The sequence below is a fragment of the Morchella sextelata genome (assembly GCF_020137385.1).
Source record: "Morchella sextelata strain SCLS chromosome Unknown scls_1, whole genome shotgun sequence".
Lineage (NCBI taxonomy): Eukaryota > Fungi > Ascomycota > Pezizomycetes > Pezizales > Morchellaceae > Morchella > Morchella sextelata.
The window spans coordinates 2,432,657-2,453,193 of record NW_025408616.1 but is presented as its reverse complement, the minus strand read 5'-3'; the positions used below and the strand labels follow the sequence as shown (position 1 = coordinate 2,453,193).

At 45.5% G+C, this 20,537-nt stretch overlaps 7 protein-coding genes across 7 annotated transcripts; 2 read left to right on the top strand and 5 right to left on the bottom strand.

Annotated features, from left to right (window-relative positions):
- Nucleotides 1–115: 115 nt before the first annotated feature.
- Nucleotides 116–1,477, bottom strand: H6S33_000629 (uncharacterized protein; the record flags this gene model as incomplete). The annotated part of the gene is made up of 3 exons (XM_044832027.1): nucleotides 116–1,126; nucleotides 1,177–1,311; nucleotides 1,415–1,477. The coding sequence occupies 3 exons, from the start codon at nucleotides 1,475–1,477 to the stop codon at nucleotides 116–118; spliced, it is 1,209 nt and encodes a 402-aa protein (XP_044700188.1).
- Nucleotides 1,478–3,330: 1,853 nt separating this feature from the next.
- H6S33_000628 (uncharacterized protein) lies at nucleotides 3,331–3,948 on the top strand (the record flags this gene model as incomplete). The annotated part of the gene is made up of 1 exon (XM_044832026.1): nucleotides 3,331–3,948. The coding sequence occupies one exon, from the start codon at nucleotides 3,331–3,333 to the stop codon at nucleotides 3,946–3,948; it is 618 nt and encodes a 205-aa protein (XP_044700187.1).
- A 3,030-nt stretch (nucleotides 3,949–6,978) lies between these two features.
- H6S33_000627 (uncharacterized protein) lies at nucleotides 6,979–8,468 on the bottom strand (the record flags this gene model as incomplete). Its single annotated transcript, XM_044832025.1, has 5 exons — nucleotides 6,979–7,520; nucleotides 7,584–8,027; nucleotides 8,091–8,268; nucleotides 8,347–8,371; nucleotides 8,458–8,468. 5 exons carry the CDS (start codon nucleotides 8,466–8,468, stop codon nucleotides 6,979–6,981), a joined length of 1,200 nt encoding a protein of 399 aa, XP_044700186.1.
- A 1,638-nt stretch (nucleotides 8,469–10,106) lies between these two features.
- H6S33_000626 (uncharacterized protein) lies at nucleotides 10,107–12,265 on the bottom strand (the record flags this gene model as incomplete). The annotated part of the gene is made up of 1 exon (XM_044832024.1): nucleotides 10,107–12,265. A coding segment is annotated over one exon (2,159 nt), but the record flags the coding sequence as incomplete, so codon positions are not given.
- Nucleotides 12,266–12,832: 567 nt separating this feature from the next.
- On the top strand, nucleotides 12,833–13,502 carry H6S33_000625 (uncharacterized protein; the record flags this gene model as incomplete). The annotated part of the gene is made up of 1 exon (XM_044832023.1): nucleotides 12,833–13,502. A coding segment is annotated over one exon (670 nt), but the record flags the coding sequence as incomplete, so codon positions are not given.
- Nucleotides 13,503–17,591: 4,089 nt separating this feature from the next.
- Nucleotides 17,592–18,920, bottom strand: H6S33_000624 (uncharacterized protein; the record flags this gene model as incomplete). The annotated part of the gene is made up of 1 exon (XM_044832022.1): nucleotides 17,592–18,920. The coding sequence occupies one exon, from the start codon at nucleotides 18,918–18,920 to the stop codon at nucleotides 17,592–17,594; it is 1,329 nt and encodes a 442-aa protein (XP_044700183.1).
- Nucleotides 18,921–18,994: 74 nt separating this feature from the next.
- On the bottom strand, nucleotides 18,995–20,224 carry H6S33_000623 (uncharacterized protein; the record flags this gene model as incomplete). The annotated part of the gene is made up of 1 exon (XM_044832021.1): nucleotides 18,995–20,224. The coding sequence occupies one exon, from the start codon at nucleotides 20,222–20,224 to the stop codon at nucleotides 18,995–18,997; it is 1,230 nt and encodes a 409-aa protein (XP_044700182.1).
- Between the last annotated feature and the right edge of the window lie 313 nt (nucleotides 20,225–20,537).

Sequence of the window (20,537 nt, the reverse complement as noted above, 5' to 3'; positions counted from 1 at the left end):
CATTAATTTCGTTAAGGAATTGGTATATTAGAACAAAGAACCGTGAGACACCAGGTGTAATCATGCATTACTCTTGCATGCACATTTCTAAAGAAGAAGAAAAAGTACGCACTCTCTAAATCTTGGTGCCACCGAGGATATCCGCAAGTTCATCAACGACAGCATCCTTTCTCTGGGGCACTTTCTTCTGCTCTTCATCTTCCGCATCCTTAACAATATCCTCTTTCTCATCGTCTTCCTCCTCATCTTCACCTTCATCCTCATCCTCGTCTGATTCTTCTTCTAGCTCGTCGAGCTCATCTAGCTCTCCAAATCCTCTATTCTCGAAGATTTCCCTCAGCGCACTAATAGCGGCATCATCCTCTGAGAACTTATTGCCATTAAGCTCCATGAGTCTCAGCGCGGGAAGTGACTGCTTAACAGCACGTTCGAGCGCTTCAACACCCTTGGCGTCAATTTCGTTGAACTGCAGCCTTAATGTTTTGATCGCCTTGTTCTTTCCCTGGCCCAAAGCTTCAGCCAGTATAGCTCCCCCCCGCGCGCCCAACAAACAATCACCGACAGCCAACTCCACCATATCTGACCAACCAGTTACAACTGTGGCCAAGGCAGTAGCACCATAGGATGTGAATGTGTTATCCTGTAAGTCGACTGTCTCAAGCCCGGCACATTTTGAGAGTCCATCTCTCAATAGCTTGTCGATTCCCTCTTGCCTGATACCGTTTTGTACCATCTTTACTGTTCTAAGTGTCTTATGCGCAGCAAACGCAGCAGCCCATGCATCCATGGACCCGTTTTCAAGTCTGTTACGACCACAAACAATTGTTTCGAGTGGGGGGAATGAAGAGTTTGTAGCTTTGAGAGAGGCAAGGTCCCTGATGGCATTAGCGACTATGGTACCGCCAGCAGGACCGAGCCCGTTGTTATTCAACAAAAGATGGCGCAGGGGCCCTGCTTTAGAGTAGAAATCGCGCAGTGGTTCAGCCAGACGGCCGCCGAAGGCGTTGTCGGATAGATCTACAGTGTGGAGATGCGGCAGGTCTAGGAGAGGGGTGAGGAGGGCGGTGAGAGCATCTGGGATCTCGGAAATAAGGCGACCAGTAAAGATATCATCTGCTTTGAATACCTGGGGAAGTTAGAGTGGTTAATGATAATAAGAGAGCATATGAGATAGACCTTGAGATTTCTGTTTGACTTGAGAATTTCACCAAGAGCTCTGCAGGCTTCGATTCCAAGGGTGTTTCCGCCGAGTCTTATCTCTTCCACAGTAGTGTTTCCTTTAAGAGACAAAATGTAGGGTTCGACGTCGATCTAAAGGCGGTTTAAGAGAACTATTAGTTCATCAATCCATGTATTTCAAATTTCCGCCCAGGTTCTCTTCGAAATCTTGCTTCAATAAAGGAAGGTAACTGACTGCGGTGTCAAGCTTAAGTGGCTTGCCATCTTTGGACTTGAGAATGAATATCTTGTCACTCATATCGATATATCTTCGGTTTAATCTCTTTCCTGTAGTTAAGTGGCTAGGGCAGTGGCGTTTGCTTGTTTACGAGACGTTCAAAGGGAAAAAGGGGTTTATTAACGGTGGGGTACGTATTTTTCTAGGTGGGGTTTTTTTCCCACGTGCTCACGATTATTGCCCCCTTCCAATTACCCGGTCGGGTGCCAAGAACTGAGGCTTAAAATCTTTAATTTCACTTCCTAGGCTTTTCAGGGTTCATATCCAGCTCCATTTGATGACCTTTTATAGGCACCTATGTCATCACTCGTTGCAAGGGACGGTTTTTGGTGTCTGTTTCCGGGTTCTTATTATCTGGAACGATCTCCGGAGGGCCGAAGATTCCCAAAGTTTGTTAACGGCACACAGCATACGGCAGTTACCGGTGTTTGGAGGTCCTCACATCTCGGGCCCAGGTGAGAAACCAACAAAGGTTTTTGGGCGACCTGAGCTATCTCTCGGTCCCTTTACATATCTCTTCTTGAATTCGGAAGATTTTCAAACCATTATGTACGGTGGGCGACAAGTGTTTGGTTGGTCGGGGAAGCCTGTAGATACACGGATGTCCGTCATCCACTGTCGGCAATTCGATGTTACCCCTTGCGAGGGCCTTGGCTACCAAATATGATCCCGACGCCGTGTAACTCCCTCAAACCGCGTGTCCGGCCATGGTAGAACAAGCACCAGTGCCTGCAGAGCTCGTACTACATGTACATGTAGTTTCACAAATAACTGCGTGAATAAATAAAACTCAGTATCGATATATCATACAGTGGCATGGCCTTCATTGACGACAATTTGCAATTACTCCCTAAAGCTTCAGTCCGAACCTAGCGTCGGAACTCGACCCTGTAAGGCTAGTCAAAAACTAATCCCAATCATGTCCCTTGCAGCAATCATCCGGGGACACGGCCATGAATAGATCTTACATACTGCTGGTGTCTCGTACGAGTAATATACTCCGTAAGTGCTATAACAGTCGACTAATGATGTGGTTGACCATGATCACAGGAAGTTCTTTTAAACGGGACGAGGAACATTAGGATCGAGGCAGGAGGATATCTAGAGGTTTACGTGCGTACATCGATGCAGGCACCGCCGACCAACCAATCAAATACAGGAGCAGCGATATTCTGAGCATACAATAGAGTACATGTAGCACATGAGGTTTTTCCGAAAACCCAACTCCATAATATCAATACTAAGCATAAGCCACTTTGCTTGCTGCACTGCAAGGCTAGAAGCCGTTAGGTGAGGATCGACGACGTTACGTGTTCTGTGTGTTTGCTTGCTTGCTTGCACATCCAGTCGCTTACTTGCTTACTTCGGCAGGCAGGGGGTTTCAGGGCCTATCGTCGATGATGAGAAGACGCGTGCATGCTTGTGTCACCATTCTATTTTTTGAGAGAGTAAGTGCAAATGCTGGGTGAGCCCAGCCAGTCAGTAAGTCAGGTCAAGAGAGAAGAATAAAAACGCGATTTCCCGCCAACGCTTGTTTCTCGTAGTATTGAGTTCAGAGAGAAATTTACCCCTTGTTTTCTGGTTTTGTTTCAAACATTTTTTTCTCTTAGTTTCTACTGTCTGTTGCTGTTGATACCTTTGCTCCGTTCGTCTGCATGATACACAGGCATACGCTCCACATTCTGCATATCCTACATAAGAGCTCCATCTAAGACAATCAGGACGATCCAAGACTCTCTCTGCCTACTACCGAGTAGCCCATCCATCACACAGTACCCGCTTACCCTACATACAACCACCACCACCCCTATCATTCCCCTTAACATCATTCCCCTCCCCCACCCCACCGGTTCCGAATAATAATCCCATTCACAATGGCACCCAATGGAATTCCTCACCTTCAGCTGCCCACACTGGCTCCTCTAGAGCCCCTCACCTCTGGCACTAACCTACCCCACGTCCCCGCTGGAGAGCTGATTCCTACTGAGAATACCACAAGAGACCCAAGGCCTCCACCAACGCCTACGTCTCTCGATGCCTCCCCCACGACGCCACCACAGTCCCCAGGACGCCCTACATCTATGCGTCGTTTTCTCTCCCGCGTCTCCCTAAACTCTTCATACACTCACGAAGACGACGACAAATCTTCCATTCTCTCAGGGCCCCTATCTCCAACGGCATCAGTCATGTCACGCGACAGCAAAAGAAAGGTTTCTGGGGGCAAGAAAGGGTCTTGGTGGAAAAAATCCAAGAAAGAAGATAAAACTCAGAATCTTCCAAGACTTCCACCTGTCGCTGCTGCTGCCGCGACTATGATTGCTGCTCAGGTTGCTGCCCCAGCTCATACCGAAAGCTCCCCAAGTAGCTCTCCTACAAACTTAACTCGTACGAAGACGGTGCAATCCATTGCTCCACCCCCGAGGTTGCCGGACGATCTCTTTGATAGTGGATTCTCGAGCTTGGATAGCGATATGTTCAAGAATTTCAAATAGAACACCAGCGGCGATGATAGGCGGGTACATGGAATGTTGAACCACGAGGAGGATTGAGGGCTTTATTTCCTTGCTTTTTCTCTTTTTTTTCTTTTTTTACATTGTGTCTTTTTCGGACCCCCTCCCTCTCCCCCCTATTTCTTCATAATGGAAAAGGGAGCACAATCAGTACTATCATATGCCCTTATTGAAGTGATTTCAAGGTTGCTCGAATAATTCATATCCAAGATATGGGATAAGGGATGTTTTCGGTTATGTTGCTTTCTCTCTTTCCTATATCTTTTTTTTAAAACAACTTCATTATTGCACTTCTTTTGAAAAGATCTATTAGCATTTAGGAAAGAAGTTTGCTTCTAGGGGATATTGTGGGAAAATCGTCGGGTACGGCGTTCTCTTGGGGATTAGGCTTAGCTGTGTTTTTTTCTTTCTTTTTCTTCTTTTTATATATTCTTATCGGGTATGGTATGGAAGGGTAGTATTTTTCTTTTTCTTTTACTTTTGTAAGCACCTAATTATCTTTTGCTGCCTTGTATCACGGAGCTGATTTCCCTGAATTAGCTTCTGTTCTTTGTTTTATGATGAAGCATTGTGTTTCCTTTTTACAGTTATTTGTTGTGCTCCTTTCCTAAGCTGCGTATCTACTTTCAGTTTTATACCATACAAATGTTCCCCACCCTTCATTAATCATTTGACTCAAATTAGGTTTGCAATGGCCTATCTGTTTGCATCGCTTTATCTTCTATGGTCCGCACCCTCATTTACCTCTATTTAACCAATCGGAGCACAAGATGATACAAGGGCTATTCTTTTTTCCACTATCGTCTTTGAGCTTAAACGGCATCGTGATGATGTTTTTATGTCCGTGAGCCAAGTTGGATTATAGTGGGCGGGGTATTTTATGGGTTGGGGTGTAGTGTAATTCAGATATGACGCCTCGAGATATTTGCGGAGAAGCAGGGTATATATATTCAATGAAAGATGCTAGAATGATCATTTCCATTGATAACCTAGGTGCATGCAGGTGCGGCAAGGATGTTGCCACCGATGCCGCTGTCATGAGAGCTGACGAATCGGGTATTATTGTTCCCGCCTCGTGTGGGGGGCTATTTTCCAGAAAGTTGCATGGATGTGACATTGTCATTTCTAGATCGAACACATTTATAGATCGAATACAAGCGAGGTTTATGGGTACTTCAGAGAAGTGCGGTTGAACTTGGGTGAGGTATTCTTCTGGCGGTCACATAGGTTTAGATGGTTACAGTTAGTTTCCTGCCGTTTTTGATGTGGTAGTACATCCGAGTGATCTGTGGTGATTTCATTAATGTTAATCAACTACATATGTACGTGCTCACGAAGATTTCCAGGGTACGATTTCCCATCAGGCTACATGTATTTACTCCATATGGAGAGACGGTTATGAAATGCAATTAATGAATTAAATAAAAATAAAAAAAGAGACGGTTATGAACCACCTAGCCCAACAATCCCAAGACCCACATGAAAATTTGGTATCTGTATGTCGCGCAGCGCGGGATAAAAACGAAGCGGCGCTACTTGAACTGCAGAACTGGATTGTGCGCATCCATGTCTATTACTATTCTAGCGCAAAAGAGAAGATTTGAAAGGAGGGGGATTCGAACCCCCGCGGGCTAGGCCCATGAGAAACCTCGCTTTTTTAGAAGCAAGAAAGTAGTAATTACTTGAGTCACACACCTTAACCACTCGGTCATCCTTCCTTGCTAGTCTCGATGCAGAATTAACTATAATAGATCATTATTTGCACTAATCATGCCAGGAAATCATTCAAATGGCTTGAAAAACTGAGAGAGAATTACCCGTAAGTGAGATCTAATATTGTTTCGAAACATCAATTCTCCCATAAGAATTTCTGTTATGATCTGTGTCTTGGCCCCCACGAAAAAAACGCCATCTTAAGGAATCGTCAGTCTAGACCCTTTTTGTGTTAGCGCAAGTCGCATCGATAAGCGCAACCAAAATTCCGTTTCGTCCCCTTGCTGCTCGGGAAACAAGCTTTGGGGACTGGGTTTCCCAAGTTGCCTAATCGAGCATCCTGGGACGCAACGCCAAGGGGATGGTCTTTCTCGTGCTGTTTTTTGCTGGTTGCATACAAGACGGCGGATTGCTTTAGTTTTTTTAATGGCTTGGATAGCGCATCGGATATGGACTCTGATGTCTCGGATGATACTGAGGAATTGGACGGCGAGCTCACTCAACTCGCACCTGGCATGATAATGGAAAGGTACATGTACGTACTCTCTTGGTTTGGGAAGATAATTTGACTGATGGAAGACATAGTGAACAAAAGAGGAATAGCAACGGGCTGGAGGGTGGAAGGAAGGAAAGAGGTTCAATGTTTCTAGATTTAGAATCGAAGTTTGCTCTGTCTTATTTACTTCTGTGTTGTATTCTTTGAGGGTCTAGGGGGGCGCTAGCCCCTTCCAGGTATGGAGCGAGGAACGAGCGTCACTTTTAGTATATGGTCTCGCGACGACGGAGTGATGGGATTAGTAACGGAGTGACTCGTGAGAGTGGGAACGGGATGGAATTTACGCCTAGAGGGATGGAGCGTTCCCAGAGTTGGAGGGTTTTATTTTGTTTGTGAGCTATCGATTTGTATTATATTTGAAGCTTTTGCATCAGGTAAATGATACTTATCGTAAACACATTGTTTGAACACCGAATCAACTCGCATCAAAAATCAAAAAAGTACGCAATATATACTTGAAATAATCAGTTATCCCCTCTCGGAAGAAACTACTACATAGCAAGGCTCAAATAGAGCTAGAAAGTAAATACAACTCCTGGTATCCGGAAAACATAGATGCAAGCCTGCCTGTTATTCCCCACTCCGATCGCTCCCAAATGCTAAAAAAGAAAGAAATAAAGAAATAAAGAAATTCAGGCCCAGTCCTTAATGCTAAGAGATGCCCCACACAGGAAAGGCAGAAGGAAATCAGGCTTTTCAGATCCATCAGCTCGTGTGCGCACCATCTGGGGGATGCCAATGATTTAGGAATCAGCTGGCATTCCATTCTCTAATAAATCGTGCAACTCATCCAAACTGCTGACAGTTTCAGCTGGATTTGCAACCCATACAGTAGTTCCGGCCATGCGTGCCTTAAAGTCGTTGTGCCCTGCGCTTAAAAATTGGTCTCCGATGTGTAAGGTTTCGCTCCCCTTGATTTCACCAAAGAATCTCTGGCAACAAAGTACACCCAATCTCTTGTCGCCTATATCGACGAAGACATCGTTACCACCATTGAACGCACAAAACGGTAGTCTCCGCCCAACTTCACTAAGCTCCAATGTCTTTTGAACGGCAAGAACAGCTTCCTCGAGTTGTTCCCGCTCAAACTTGGCACCAGCAACAATTGGAACAATCCCTACAGCGCGTGCTTTACGCAGGACAGTGGCTTTCAGTGACATAGTCGATACCGACTCTAAGAGAGCGGTCTCGGCGATGTCAAGGAGCTTTTGGATATCTTCTTCTGTCCAAAGGCGCATTTCATCGAGTGCCCATACATCACGAGAAACACCTGAGAGAAGAGTATCTGAGGTTGCGTCGAATTTGAATAAGTAAGATGATTCACCACCGAGGATGATAAGGTTTTTACGTTGTTCGTCTGTAAGGAGTGGAGATGTATTGATAGCCTCAAGAAGGCCGTAGAGACGCTCCTTATACCGAGCACTGTCAGTGTAGCCTGCTGCCGTTACAATTCCAATACAGAGACCTTTGGACATGAGGTGGATTATCCGCGGGATCACTGGGTTCTGGGGAGAGAGGCAATGTCCGTCATCATAGAGGGTCACATCTCCGTCGAAAGTGACAAGTCTGAGGGGACCATTTTGGGTGGTAAGCGACATTATTTGTGCCGTGTTGAGAATCAGTCGGATATCATTGAATGACGGTGCTACAAATCTACGGCATGAAATTGCCCGTCGAGAGTCCTGGGCCACGAAGGCAGCTTCAAGAAAGAGTGGAGTGAAAAAGGTTCCGACAGAAGGGACGAGGAAGCGAAGTTTGGAGCGCTCGGGGGTGCCGGCACGTTCATTATTGACTGAAGTAGCATGGGATCAGCAAATGATGGAATTGTAATAAATCAGAAACAACGGTGTATTACTGTGATCATTGATGAGCTCTTCAACATCCTTCATAATTTCCCTGTATCGACGACGGGCCTCAATGGCCATGTTGGGGAGGGACGCATCTCCGGCTACGGCGGTGGGCTGGGAGTGAAGAACAAAGGGGACAGCAAGGAGTCCCTTGATGAATTCGATAAGTGCATCTCGACGGTGAGCCTAGACGTTGAGATTATATATTAGAGCTCTGAATTGAGGTTCAATGAGCTGATTCTGCTGCATCCAGAAATTATGTACCTTGAGAGCGTATTCAACACGGTATCTAGAAGTGAAGGAGTAGAATTAGAATACGAAAGAACCGATTACGAAGTAGCGAGTACGGCAATATGCAGGGTTCTCGCTGCTTACCTAGTTGTCATTCTCGACGCTAGCTATTTGGGTGCTTCTGGATAATGGATAATGGATAAGGGATGATCTCCTTGATGGGTGCAGGAGCTAGGAATGCGATAAAGATGATAGCTTTAGGAGGCTTGAGTTGAATTCTGGGGGGGAGTAGGTCTATGTTAAATACTGTAGCTACGTAGATGGATAGCCTTACTGTACTGGCAGCTCATTGACTGACTGGCGGCGGCAGACAGACAGCTTGCCCAACTTTACTCAGCTCCACCGCGCACCGTGTCCAGCTGCTCAGTAGTTTGGCTGAGAATATGCAGAACCCTGGTCGGTGGTGCGTATGATCTAGTGTTATCATGGTGATTGTGAATGCAGTGCGCAGGTGCGAGCAAATGACAGATGGGCATTTACGATACAGGTTTGGTGCGCAGCAGCACGGCACAGGCCCGAGTTGTTGGAGAGCTGCCCGGGAAACCGACTGGGCCCGCCCGACAACTTGATTCGCGGATCACCGTTGGGCGGAGAGAAGCGTTGCATGATCACGCGGCGACTGGGTCCCACCAGAAAGGTACATCTACTACTCTTTATTTCACGACGTTTCCGGACCGGACTGGGTCTGCATGAGCCCACATGGAGGCGCATGAGCCCGCATATGCACGACATGCCAGTGCTATACTCTAGACTAGAAATTGTAATTATTTCCGCCTCCGTCTGCAATACAAGCTTCTATTCTACGGGGCATCGACATGATATGTCTATTGATTCTTTCAACTGTGTATTCTTTCCACTCATCTTCAATGACAGCCCGGATCCCTGCTGCAGTAAAATTCCAACCTAACTTTACTTTAATACTGTCCTTCATCTCATTCCAGATTGCCTCAATAGGATTCAAATCAGGGGAATTGGCCGGCCATTCTAGCCTATTCAGCCCTGCACGACGCCTAAAGATTGTCTGATATTGGTGTTTATGTGCAGGTGCATTGTCCTCCATTATAATAACATTTGGGTTAGTTGTTTCTTTGGCGAGTAGGGCAAGAGGAAAGAGAAGGGGGTACATAATTCGCTCCCTATAAATATACCAATCGATACCACCCTTCCTATTTTTTTTCCTTTCTAATAATTGGGGCAGAATCCCGGGCTCAATAGGGTTGATAACTTCACGCTCATATTCCGCTTGTAACAATGTAAGGGCTAAGGCTTGCTCACGGGGAGTCTCATATGGCGTTTTGTAGATATCACGGGGACCGTAGACGATAGACTGTGGTGCCAAAGAATACAACCTAGGTAGTGACGTAGACGTGGACGTAGACGTAAAGGTATGCTTTGACTATAGACTATGGGTGGCTCTACCTGGTATGATAAACCGATTGGAGCCCTATGACGTAGTGCGGACAAAGAATAGTATTCGTAGAATAAATACAGAGGTTGCGTAAAGAAGAAAGAGAAGAAGGAAAACAGACAAAAGCACGAAACAACGCCCCCTTATATATCCACCCATAATCCAACGATGACTAATACCTTCACATAACAGAAACCCAAAGAACATAACAGAAGTCTCCATTACAAATCCTAATTCCACTGCACGATACCTCCTTCCTTTATCCCAGTTCATCACCTAGCCGAAATACATAGCTGCCGTTACAGACCACGCCCCCCTCTAAGGCCTACCTCCTGGTAGGCTTAGGCTTTCCTGGATAACGTTCGTGGAATCGTTTGACAATATTAGGTGAATGCTCAAGGTCCGATAGTGGTTGCCAGGAGGCTTCATCATATCCCATATACCGTACCAAATACTCAAATCTTCCTCTTCGTTTCCTCGAATCCAAGATATCTTCAACCTCCCACTCTTCCTGTCCTTCAATTTCAACTGGAGGTGGAGGTAGTTGTTCTTGACCGGGCAAGGGATCATTGGCTGCGGGCGACAATAACGAAACGTGGAATACTGGATGTATTTTCATCGAACGAGGAAGTTCTAATTCATAGGTATAGGGATTGACCATTCGTTTAACGTTATACGGTCCAATACGTTTCCAGTCGAATTTCTTGGAAGGTCGTTTGGTTAGAATATGACGAGTCGATAGGAAAACCTTATCTCCTAAATGATATCGAGGAGCTGGAGTTCGATTCCTATTGGCTGATTCTTCTTGTATCCTTTGCGCTCGAAACATCTCTTCTTTTAGGAAATCTACTATATCCTTCATTTCCCTTGCAATATGATTCGCTTGATCCTCCGCCGTCGTTCGACCATGTTCCAAAGGGCCAAAAGTCATTCTTGGATTTCTTCCTGAATTGGCATAGAATGGGGAGACCTTTGTTGTTTCGGAGGCATGATTGTTTGTTGCAAATTCAGCCATTGGTAACATTCGAGCCCAATCATCCTGTTGATAGGAAACATAGCTTCGGAGGTACTGTTCCATTACGGCATTAATTCTTTCCGTTTGTCCATCTGTTTGAGGGTGGAATGCGGTAGAGAATTTTGATGATATTTCCAATCGATCACAAAGCGACCTCCAGAATTCTGCAACGAACTGTGTTCCTCGATCGGATACAATAGTATCTGGTAATCCGTGTAACTTCCAAACATTATCGATATATAGCCTCGCTACTTCCCTTGAATTTGCCTCTTTAGTCGTCGGTATTAAATGTCGCATCTTGGTTAATCTATCCACCACAACCAAGATTGCATTGTATCCATCACTCTCAGGGAGATCAGTCACAAAATCCATCGAGACATCTGTCCAGGGTCCATTGGGAATCGGCATGGGGTGAAGTACTCCATAAGGTGCATTGTGTGATGCCTTGCTACGGGTGCACACATTGCAATTCCTAATATACTGATCGACAAACTTCCGCATCTGTGGCCAGTAATATTCTCGACTTAGGAGTTCCAGAGTCTTCGCTCTACCCGGATGTCCTGCAGATGGTTTGTCGTGGTATTCTTTTAAAAGCCTTAGTCGAAGGTCATCGTCGTCTGGTACATATAGCATGCCTCGATAAAGCAGCCGACCGTTGTTATCTTCCATACATTCGGCAAGTGAGATTTTGTTTGAGTGGCGTATGCCATTCCGAAGCATATTGAGGACCTTGTTTGGGAAACTATCCACTCGGTAAGCTTTTGAAAATAACTCCTCTACAGTGGACGCTCCTTCAGCGGATTCATTTGACAAAGAACCCGCGAACAAACTTAGCTTAGTATCCAAATTTTTTCGCTTCAGAATCACTTGACTCTGATGCGTCAACCGTTCATCCCCCTCTTTAGGTAGGTCACCTGACCTCCTAGTCAATGCATCTGGTTTTGTTCCTTGTTTTCCTGGCCGAAATTGTATAACGAAATCAAAACGTGAAAGAAATTCGGACCAACGGGCTTGTCGACGATTTAATAATTTTGTTGTCATAAAATACTCAAGATTCCGATGGTCGCTAAGAACTTCAATTGGAAACTGAGCTCCCTCCAGATGATGTCGCCATTCTTCAAAACATCGTATAATTGCTAAAAGTTCTTTGTCATAGATTTCGTAGTTGCATTCTGCGGGAGAATGTTTCTTAGAAAAGAAAGCAACTGGATGTAGGATTCCTTCGTTGTCACGTTGAGATAGAATCCCTGCTGAAACATAGTCGGATGCATCGGTTTCTATTATAATTTTTCGATCCGGATTAAAATGAGCTAGGATTGGTGCCGTTATAAACATCTTTTTCAAAGTTTGAAATGCCTCCTCCCTTTCATCCGTCCATTCGAATTTAACGTTTTTCTTTGTTAAAGCTGTAAGCGGAGCAACGATTTTTGAATATCCTAGAATAAATCGTCGATAGAAATTTGCAAATCCTAGATGTAACGGCAGCCATGTGGTTTGGTTATGCGAGGTGTTGCGGTACGAAGAGGAAGGGTTATGCAGTGTGGTTGGGTTTAGCGAAGCGGGTTTCTATTATGTTCTTTTTGTTTCTGTTATGTGAAGGTATGAGTCAGCATTGGGATAGGGTATGGATATATAAGGGGGGCGTTGTCTCGTGATTCTTTGTTTCTCTTTCTTTCTCTTTTTTCTTTATGCAACCTCTGTTCTTTACAGTTACGAATACTATTTGGTTCGCGCTACGTCATAGGGTTTACCCGGTATACTAGACCAGGTACAACCATCCATAGTCCATAGTCCACAGTCCCCGTTCTTGCCTTAGGTGTACCCTTCGGCCCCATAGTCCATAGTCCACGTTCCCGACTTGGTAGCATACCTCGGCCCCATAGTCCATAGTCCACGAACCTCCTTACCTCTACGTCTTCGCCTCGGTTGTATTCCTTGGCTTCATAGTTCCTACGCCCATAGTCCCCGTTACACTTAGGTTGCATCCTCTACAGCCAACCGATACAACACCACCTTGCTTAGCTCTGGTCGTGACTATGTCCGACACCACTCAGGATACGCTGTTGCAGCGTCTTTTAGAATTTCTGATTACCTATGGTCCCCTCCCAGCCGATATAGACTTCGGCGAAGAACTTACGGAGGCTCATGGTCTTATTGCTGAGTGTTTGGAGGCTCTCACCAAGCCTCTTGAAACCCCCGCGCCACTAGAACCCGTTATTGATACGGCTCAGGAAGAGGTCATTGCCGGCCTCACCACAGAACTAGAAGCAGCCAACGAAAAGGCTGCCGATTTTTGGCAAACCTTGTGCGATAACCAGGAAGATTCTACCGAGATCATCCGAGGTCGCGACGAGGTTATCGTTGCTTTGAAGATTGAGCTGGAGGAATCGAAGGCTGAAGAAGAAGAGCTTCGATTCCGTCTGGCACTACACCAGGAAAGTCTCGCCATTGCCGACGAGAACCTCGCTGATGCTGAAGATGAGATTCTTCACATCACTTCTGTTGCAAAAGCTTGGGAAGTTCAAGCCAATACCACCATTGCTGATCTTCGCTCCCGTGTCTCCGTCTCTGCCGCTAGAGTTAAAACCCAATCTCGCCATGTCTCCAAGCCTCGTTACCTGGGTCCTCGCGCCCAAGATCCCCGTTCCATTAGCAATTGGCGAGAGAGGCCACTTGAAAATGGGTCCCCAAAGCCGGCGTTAAAAGGTCAGCCCCTTTGGTAAAAAATGGCAAACCAAAGGGGCCAGCCCCGCCACCTGTTTCTGTTCTCCCTGCTGCTGCTGTGTCTGAGGATAAGATGTCCGAAGACTCTTTTGTTGTTACCTGTTCGGTCTCTCAGAATCCCGACTCTTTTATTCCCACCTACGCTCTCATTGATACTGGAGCATCAGGATATGCTTTTATCGATGAATCTTTCGTACGTCACAACAATCTTGCAATGACCCCCCTTAGGAAATCTCGCCAGGTAGATGTTATGGATGGAAGACCTATCCAGTCAGGAGAAATCACCCACATTGTCGATGTTTCACTAGATATTCATGGCCACCGAGAAATTGCTTCATGTTTCGTTACAAAGTTGGGACATTATCCGATCGTGATGGGAATACCGTGGATGCGACGGCACGATGTCACCATTCGGCCAAAGGATAATCTACTTGTTTTTGATTCTCGGGACTGTGTTAAACACTGTTCACTCAATGGAACTGCAGTCACTGTCCATGGAATATCGATCCCTCTACCAGAACATCATACTATTGTCGTTTCAGCAGTTGAGAAATCCACCGTCAACGTCAAGCAACTAGTACCAAAGGAGTTCCACCATCGTCTCCATATGTTCCAAGAATATGATGCTTCTGTCCTGCCGCCACATCGACCGTCCCATGATATTGAGATCGTATTGGAGGAAGGTAAACGACCTCCATATGGACCAATATACGGCCTGTCCCAGATTGAATTAAAAGCGCTACGGGAATACCTCGATGAAAATCTACCAAAGGGATTTATCAGAGCTAGTGAATCACCGGCAGGAGCACCTATACTATTCGTAAAGAAAAGTGATGGGACTCTCCGGCTATGTGTGGATTACCGAGGTCTCAATGCGATCACGGTCAAAAATCGGTATCCGTTACCACTGTTAAAGGAAACTTTGGCTAAACTTTCGAAGGCACAGTACTATACCAAGTTGGATCTACGTTGGGGATACAATCAGATCAGGGTAGCGGAGGGAGACGAATGGAAAACAGCATTTAGAACTCGATATGGACATTTCGAGTATACAGTAATGCCGTTCGGATTAGCCAACGCCCCCGCCACCTTTCAACATTGGATTAATGATATTCTACGCCCCTACCTCGACCAATTTGTAACGGCGTATTTGGACGATATCCTGATTTATTCCGAAACTTTATCGGAACACAAGGAACACATTCAAAAGGTTTTGAAGGTACTTGATGAGAATCATGTCCATCTTAAACCTGAGAAGTGTGAGTTTATGGTTCAAGAAACAAAGTATCTTGGTTTGATTCTCACCCCGGATGGGAATCGAATGGATCCGAAGAAAGTTGTCGATGTTTTGGAGTGGTCTACACCAAGGAACCTTCATGATGTTCAAGTATTTTTGGGATTTGCGAATTTCTATCGACGGTTTATTTTAGGATATTCAAGAATTGTTGCTCCGCTTACGGCTTTGACCAAGAAAAATATTAAATTTGAATGGACGGATGAGAGGGAGGAGGCATTCCAGATATTGAAGAAGATGTTTATAACGGCACCCATACTAATGCATTTTGATCCGGATCGGAAAATCGTGGTAGAAACCGATGCATCCGACTATGTTTCTGCTGGAATCCTGTCCCAACGTGACGACGAAGGAATTCTACATCCAGTCGCTTTCTTCTCTAAGAAACATTCCCCTGCGGAATGTAACTATGAGATCTATGACAAAGAACTCCTGGCGATCGTACGATGTTTTGAGGAATGGCGACATCATTTAGAGGGGGCACAATTCCCAATTGAAGTTTTGAGCGATCATCGGAACCTTGAATATTTCATGTCAACAAAGTTATTAAACCGTCGACAAGCCCGTTGGTCGGAATTTCTTTCACGTTTCGATTTCGTTATTCAATTTAGACCAGGGAAACAAGGGGCAAAGCCGGATGCATTGACTAGGAGGTCGGGTGACCTACCTAAGGAGGGGGATGAACGGTTGACGCATCAAAGCCAGGTGGTTTTGAAGCGAAAAAATTTGGATTTAAAGCTAAGTTTGTTCGCGGGTTCTTTTTCAAATGAATCCGCTGAAGGAATGTCCACTGTAGAAGAGTTGTTTTTAAATGCTTACCAAGTTGACAGTTTTCCGAACAAAGTACTCGCGATGCTTCGGAATGGCGTCCGTCACTCGAATAAGATCTCGCTTGCCGAATGTACGGAAGATAACAACGGTCGGCTACTTTACCGTGGTGCACTCTATGTACCAGATGTCAACGACCTTCGGCTAAAACTTCTCAAAGAACACCATGATAAACCATCAGCAGGACATCCTGGTAGAGCAAAGACCCTAGAGCTTTTGAATCGAGAATACTACTGGCCACAAATGCGAAAGTATGTCGACCAGTATGTTAGGAATTGCAATGTGTGTGCCCGTAGTAAGGCACCACGTAATGCGCCTTATGGAGTACTCCGTCCCATGCCAATACCTGAGGGACCGTGGACGGATGTGTCAATGGATTTTGTCACCGATCTCCCCGAAAGCAATGGGTATAATGCGATTCTAGTTGTGGTAGATAGACTAACCAAAATGCGACATCTAATACCAACGACTAAGGAGGCAGACTCGAGGGAAGTAGCGAGGCTATATATCGATAATGTTTGGAAATTACATGGACTCCCTGAAACTATGGTATCTGATCGAGGAACACAATTTGTTGCGGAATTTTGGAGGTCCCTTTGCGATCGTTTGGAAATATCGCCAAAGTTCTCTACAGCGTTTCACCCCCAGACAGATGGACAAACGGAAAGAATCAATGCTGTGATGGAACAATACCTTCGAAGTTATGTTTCTTATCAACAGGACGACTGGGTTCGATGGTTGCCAATGGCCGAGTTTGCAACAAATAACCATGCTTCTGAAACGACGAGAATCTCTCCATTTTACGCCAACTCAGGGAGGAATCCAAGAATGACTTTTGGTCCTTTGGAACATGGTAGAACGACAGCGGAGGATCAGGCCAATAGTATTGCAAGAGAGATGAAGGATATATTGGATTTTTTAAAGGATGAATTATTTCGAGCGCAAAGGATTCAAGAAGAGTCCGCCAATATACGTCGGACTCCAGCACCTCACTATCGTGTGGGGGATAAAGTTTTCTTATCAACGAGCCATGTCCTCACCAAACGACCATCGAAGAAACTCGATTGGAAACGCATTGGACCGTATGTCGTGAAACGGATCGTTAGTCCTTATGCCTATGAGTTGGAACTTCCTCGTTCTATGAAAGTTCATCCCGTATTTCATGTCTCTTTATTGTCGTCTGCAGCAAACGATCCTTTACCAGGACAACAACAGTTACCACCACCGCCGGTCGAAGTTGAAGGACAGGAGGAGTGGGAAGTCGAGGATATTTTGGATTCCAGGGATCGTCGGGGAAGATTTGAATACTTGGTTAAGTATGCCGGTTATGACGAAGCTTCGTGGCAGCCATTGTCGGATGTCGAACATTCGCCCGATATTGTCAAACGATTTCACGAACGATATCCACGGAAGCCTAAGCCTACCAGGAGATAGGCCTTAGAGGGGGGAGTGGTCTGTAACGGCAGCCATGTGGTTTGGTTATGCGAGGTGTTGCGGTACGAAGAGGAAGGGTTATGCAGTGTGGTTGGGTTTAGCGAAGCGGGTTTCTATTATGTTCTTTTTGTTTCTGTTATGTGAAGGTATGAGTCAGCATTGGGATAGGGTATGGATATATAAGGGGGGCGTTGTCTCGTGATTCTTTGTTTCTCTTTCTTTCTCTTTTTTCTTTATGCAACCTCTGTTCTTTACAGTTACGAATACTATTTGGTTCGCGCTACGTCATAGGGTTTACCCGGTATACTAGACCAGGTACAACCATCCATAGTCCATAGTCCACAGTCCCCGTTCTTGCCTTAGGTGTACCCTTCGGCCCCATAGTCCATAGTCCACGTTCCCGACTTGGTAGCATACCTCGGCCCCATAGTCCATAGTCCACGAACCTCCTTACCTCTACGTCTTCGCCTCGGTTGTATTCCTTGGCTTCATAGTTCCTACGCCCATAGTCCCCGTTACACTAGAAATACTTGAACATCACGAAGGTTTGTCGGTGTAGTCCATTCCAAAACATCGACGACTTTCTTTGGGTCCATTCTATTTCCATTCGGAGTAAGTATTAGACCCAGGTATTTTGTTTCTTGAACCATAAATTCACATTTTTCAGGTTTAAGGTGAACATGATTCTCATCAAGTACCTTTAGAACCCTTTGAATATGTTCTTTATGTTCTGATAGGGTCTCGGAATAGATAAGGATATCGTCTAAGTATGCCGTTACGAATTGATCGAGGTAGGGACGTAGAATATCATTGATCCAATGCTGAAACGTGGCAGGGGCATTAGCTAATCCAAATGGCATTACGGTATATTCGAAATGTCCATATCGAGTTCGGAATGCTGTTTTCCATTCATCTCCCTCCGCTATCCTGATTTGATTATATCCCCATCGTAAATCCAATTTAGTATAGTATTGTGCTCTTGACAACTTAGCCAGGGTTTCTTTCAACAATGGTAATGGATATCGATTTTTGATTGTAATCGCATTTAGGCCTCGATAGTCAACACAGAGTCGAAGGGTTCCATCGCTTTTCTTTACGAATAGTATGGGTGCTCCTGCTGGTGATTCACTGGCTCGAATAAATCCTTTGGGTAAATTTTCGTCAAGATATTCTCGTAGTGCTTTTAACTCAATTTGAGATAGGCCATATATGGGTCCATAGGGTGGTCGTTTGCCTTCTTCCAATACTATCTCGATGTCATGGGATGGTCGATGTGGTGGGAGAATTGAAGCATCATATTCTTTGAACATATGAAGACGATGGTGAAATTCCTTCGGTACTAGTTGTTCAATATCGACAGTGGATTTTTCAGTTGCTGAAACGATGACCGTATGGTGTTCTGGTAAGGGAATCGAGATGCCATGAACAATAACAGCAGTTCCACTGAGTGAACAGTATTGACAACAGCTCCGAGAGTCAAAAACAAGTAGATTTTCTTTTGGTCGAATCGTAACATCATGTCGTCGCATCCAAGGTATCCCCATCACAATCGGATAATGTCCTAACTTCGTTACAAAACATGGCGCAACTTCTCGATGACCATGAATGTCTAGCGAGACATCGATAATATGGGTAATTTTTCCTGACTTAATAGGCCTTCCATCTATAACGTCTACATGGCGGGGTATTTTAAGGGGGGTCATTGTAAGATTGTTGTGGCGTGCAAAAGATTCATCAATAAAAGCATATCCTGATGCTCCGGTATCAATAAGGGCGTAGGTAGGTATAAACGAATTTTTATTCTGTGAAATCGAACAAGTTACTACAAGTTGATTTCCATCCATTTCCTCCTCTGATACCGAAAAACCAGAAATACACATCCTAGAAAAATCCTTAAACGGTCCCTGGGCTAAGCCACTTAGTGCAGGGACAAATCTTTTGCCGACTCGTTATCGCTTCCATCATTTTCTTCCACTGTTAACGCTGCTCCTCTCATCACAGGCCTCCTTGGTTGATTTCCAGTTGCCCTCGCTTGGGGGCAATCCCTAACCATATGTCCAACACCTCCGCAATAAAAACATCGGCCCTCAACTAAGCGGGCATTTCTTTCGGTAGGGGAGGGGCGACGACGCCCTCCAGATAGATCCATTGGTACATCACCTCCCGGGCGGGATGAGGGGTGACTTTCAGTAATAGGTGCATTGGCGACTGGGGCGGCAGCGCGGGGAGCAGAAACAGGACTTGCTGGTGAAGGACGAGGGGCCTGAGTAGTAGTAGTAGTCCAAGGTTTTTTACCTCCTCGCTTAGCTTCTGCCGCTCTGCGACGGTTATCCAACCGTTGCAGAAGTGTCGCACAAGCATTTACCGTTGCAGGAGTATCATGGTGTATCATTGATTCATCGAGTTCCGCATTAATACCTTCCATCAAAGCCTCAATCCGAGAGACTTCATCCATACCCGACTCAGCAGCATATCGTTGGAACTCAGCAAAATAATCGGCGAACGTTCGGTTTCGTTGACGGATATTCCTAAGATTCCTCCTCGCCGTACGCATCCGATCGGGATCCCCGAAAGCAGTATCCAAAACCTCATAAAATCGTAGCATAGAGGGTAAAGCAATACCTTCTTCGCCAACATATTGTAAAAACTGATTGGCGGCAACGCCTTCCAATCTGCTGAATGCATAGGATAGTTTAGACTGTAGTGTAGGATAGCGATCGGCATTTCCCAATAGCTTAATCTTCATTTGTTGCTTAAACAGGTGTAACCTCTCTCGATCACGATCCCCCTTGAATACCTCAGGGTCTGGAAGCTTCTCCGACCGATAGGTAGTATCTGTAACGGGTGGTACTGGGGGTGCAGGTGGAACATTGTCTTCGTTGGGTGCTTGCACAGGGGCGACAGCTTCAACAGGAGCCTGTTGAGCTCGGGCAGCAGCAAGATCTTGCTCAAACCTTCTCCTCGCCCTCTCGGCCTCCGCTTCTACCTCTTGTAAATCCGTTGCGTATTGAGCAAGACCATGTTGGCACTGTTGGAGAAGTGCATAGGCTTCAGTTCCAACAATATCATCGACCTGTGGATGCGCTTGAAAAAGGGCTTGGAGACTATCGCTGAGTTGTTGATAATCAATAGATGCATGTTCCGACATTGTAAACTATGGTGTTATATTGGTTGGCGATAGAGGACGCAACCTACGTATCACGGGGACCGTAGACGATAGACTGTGGTGCCAAAGAATACAACCTAGGTAGTGACGTAGACGTGGACGTAGACGTAAAGGTATGCTTTGACTATAGACTATGGGTGGCTCTACCTGGTATGATAAACCGATTGGAGCCCTATGACGTAGTGCGGACAAAGAATAGTATTCGTAGAATAAATACAGAGGTTGCGTAAAGAAGAAAGAGAAGAAGGAAAACAGACAAAAGCACGAAACAACGCCCCCTTATATATCCACCCAT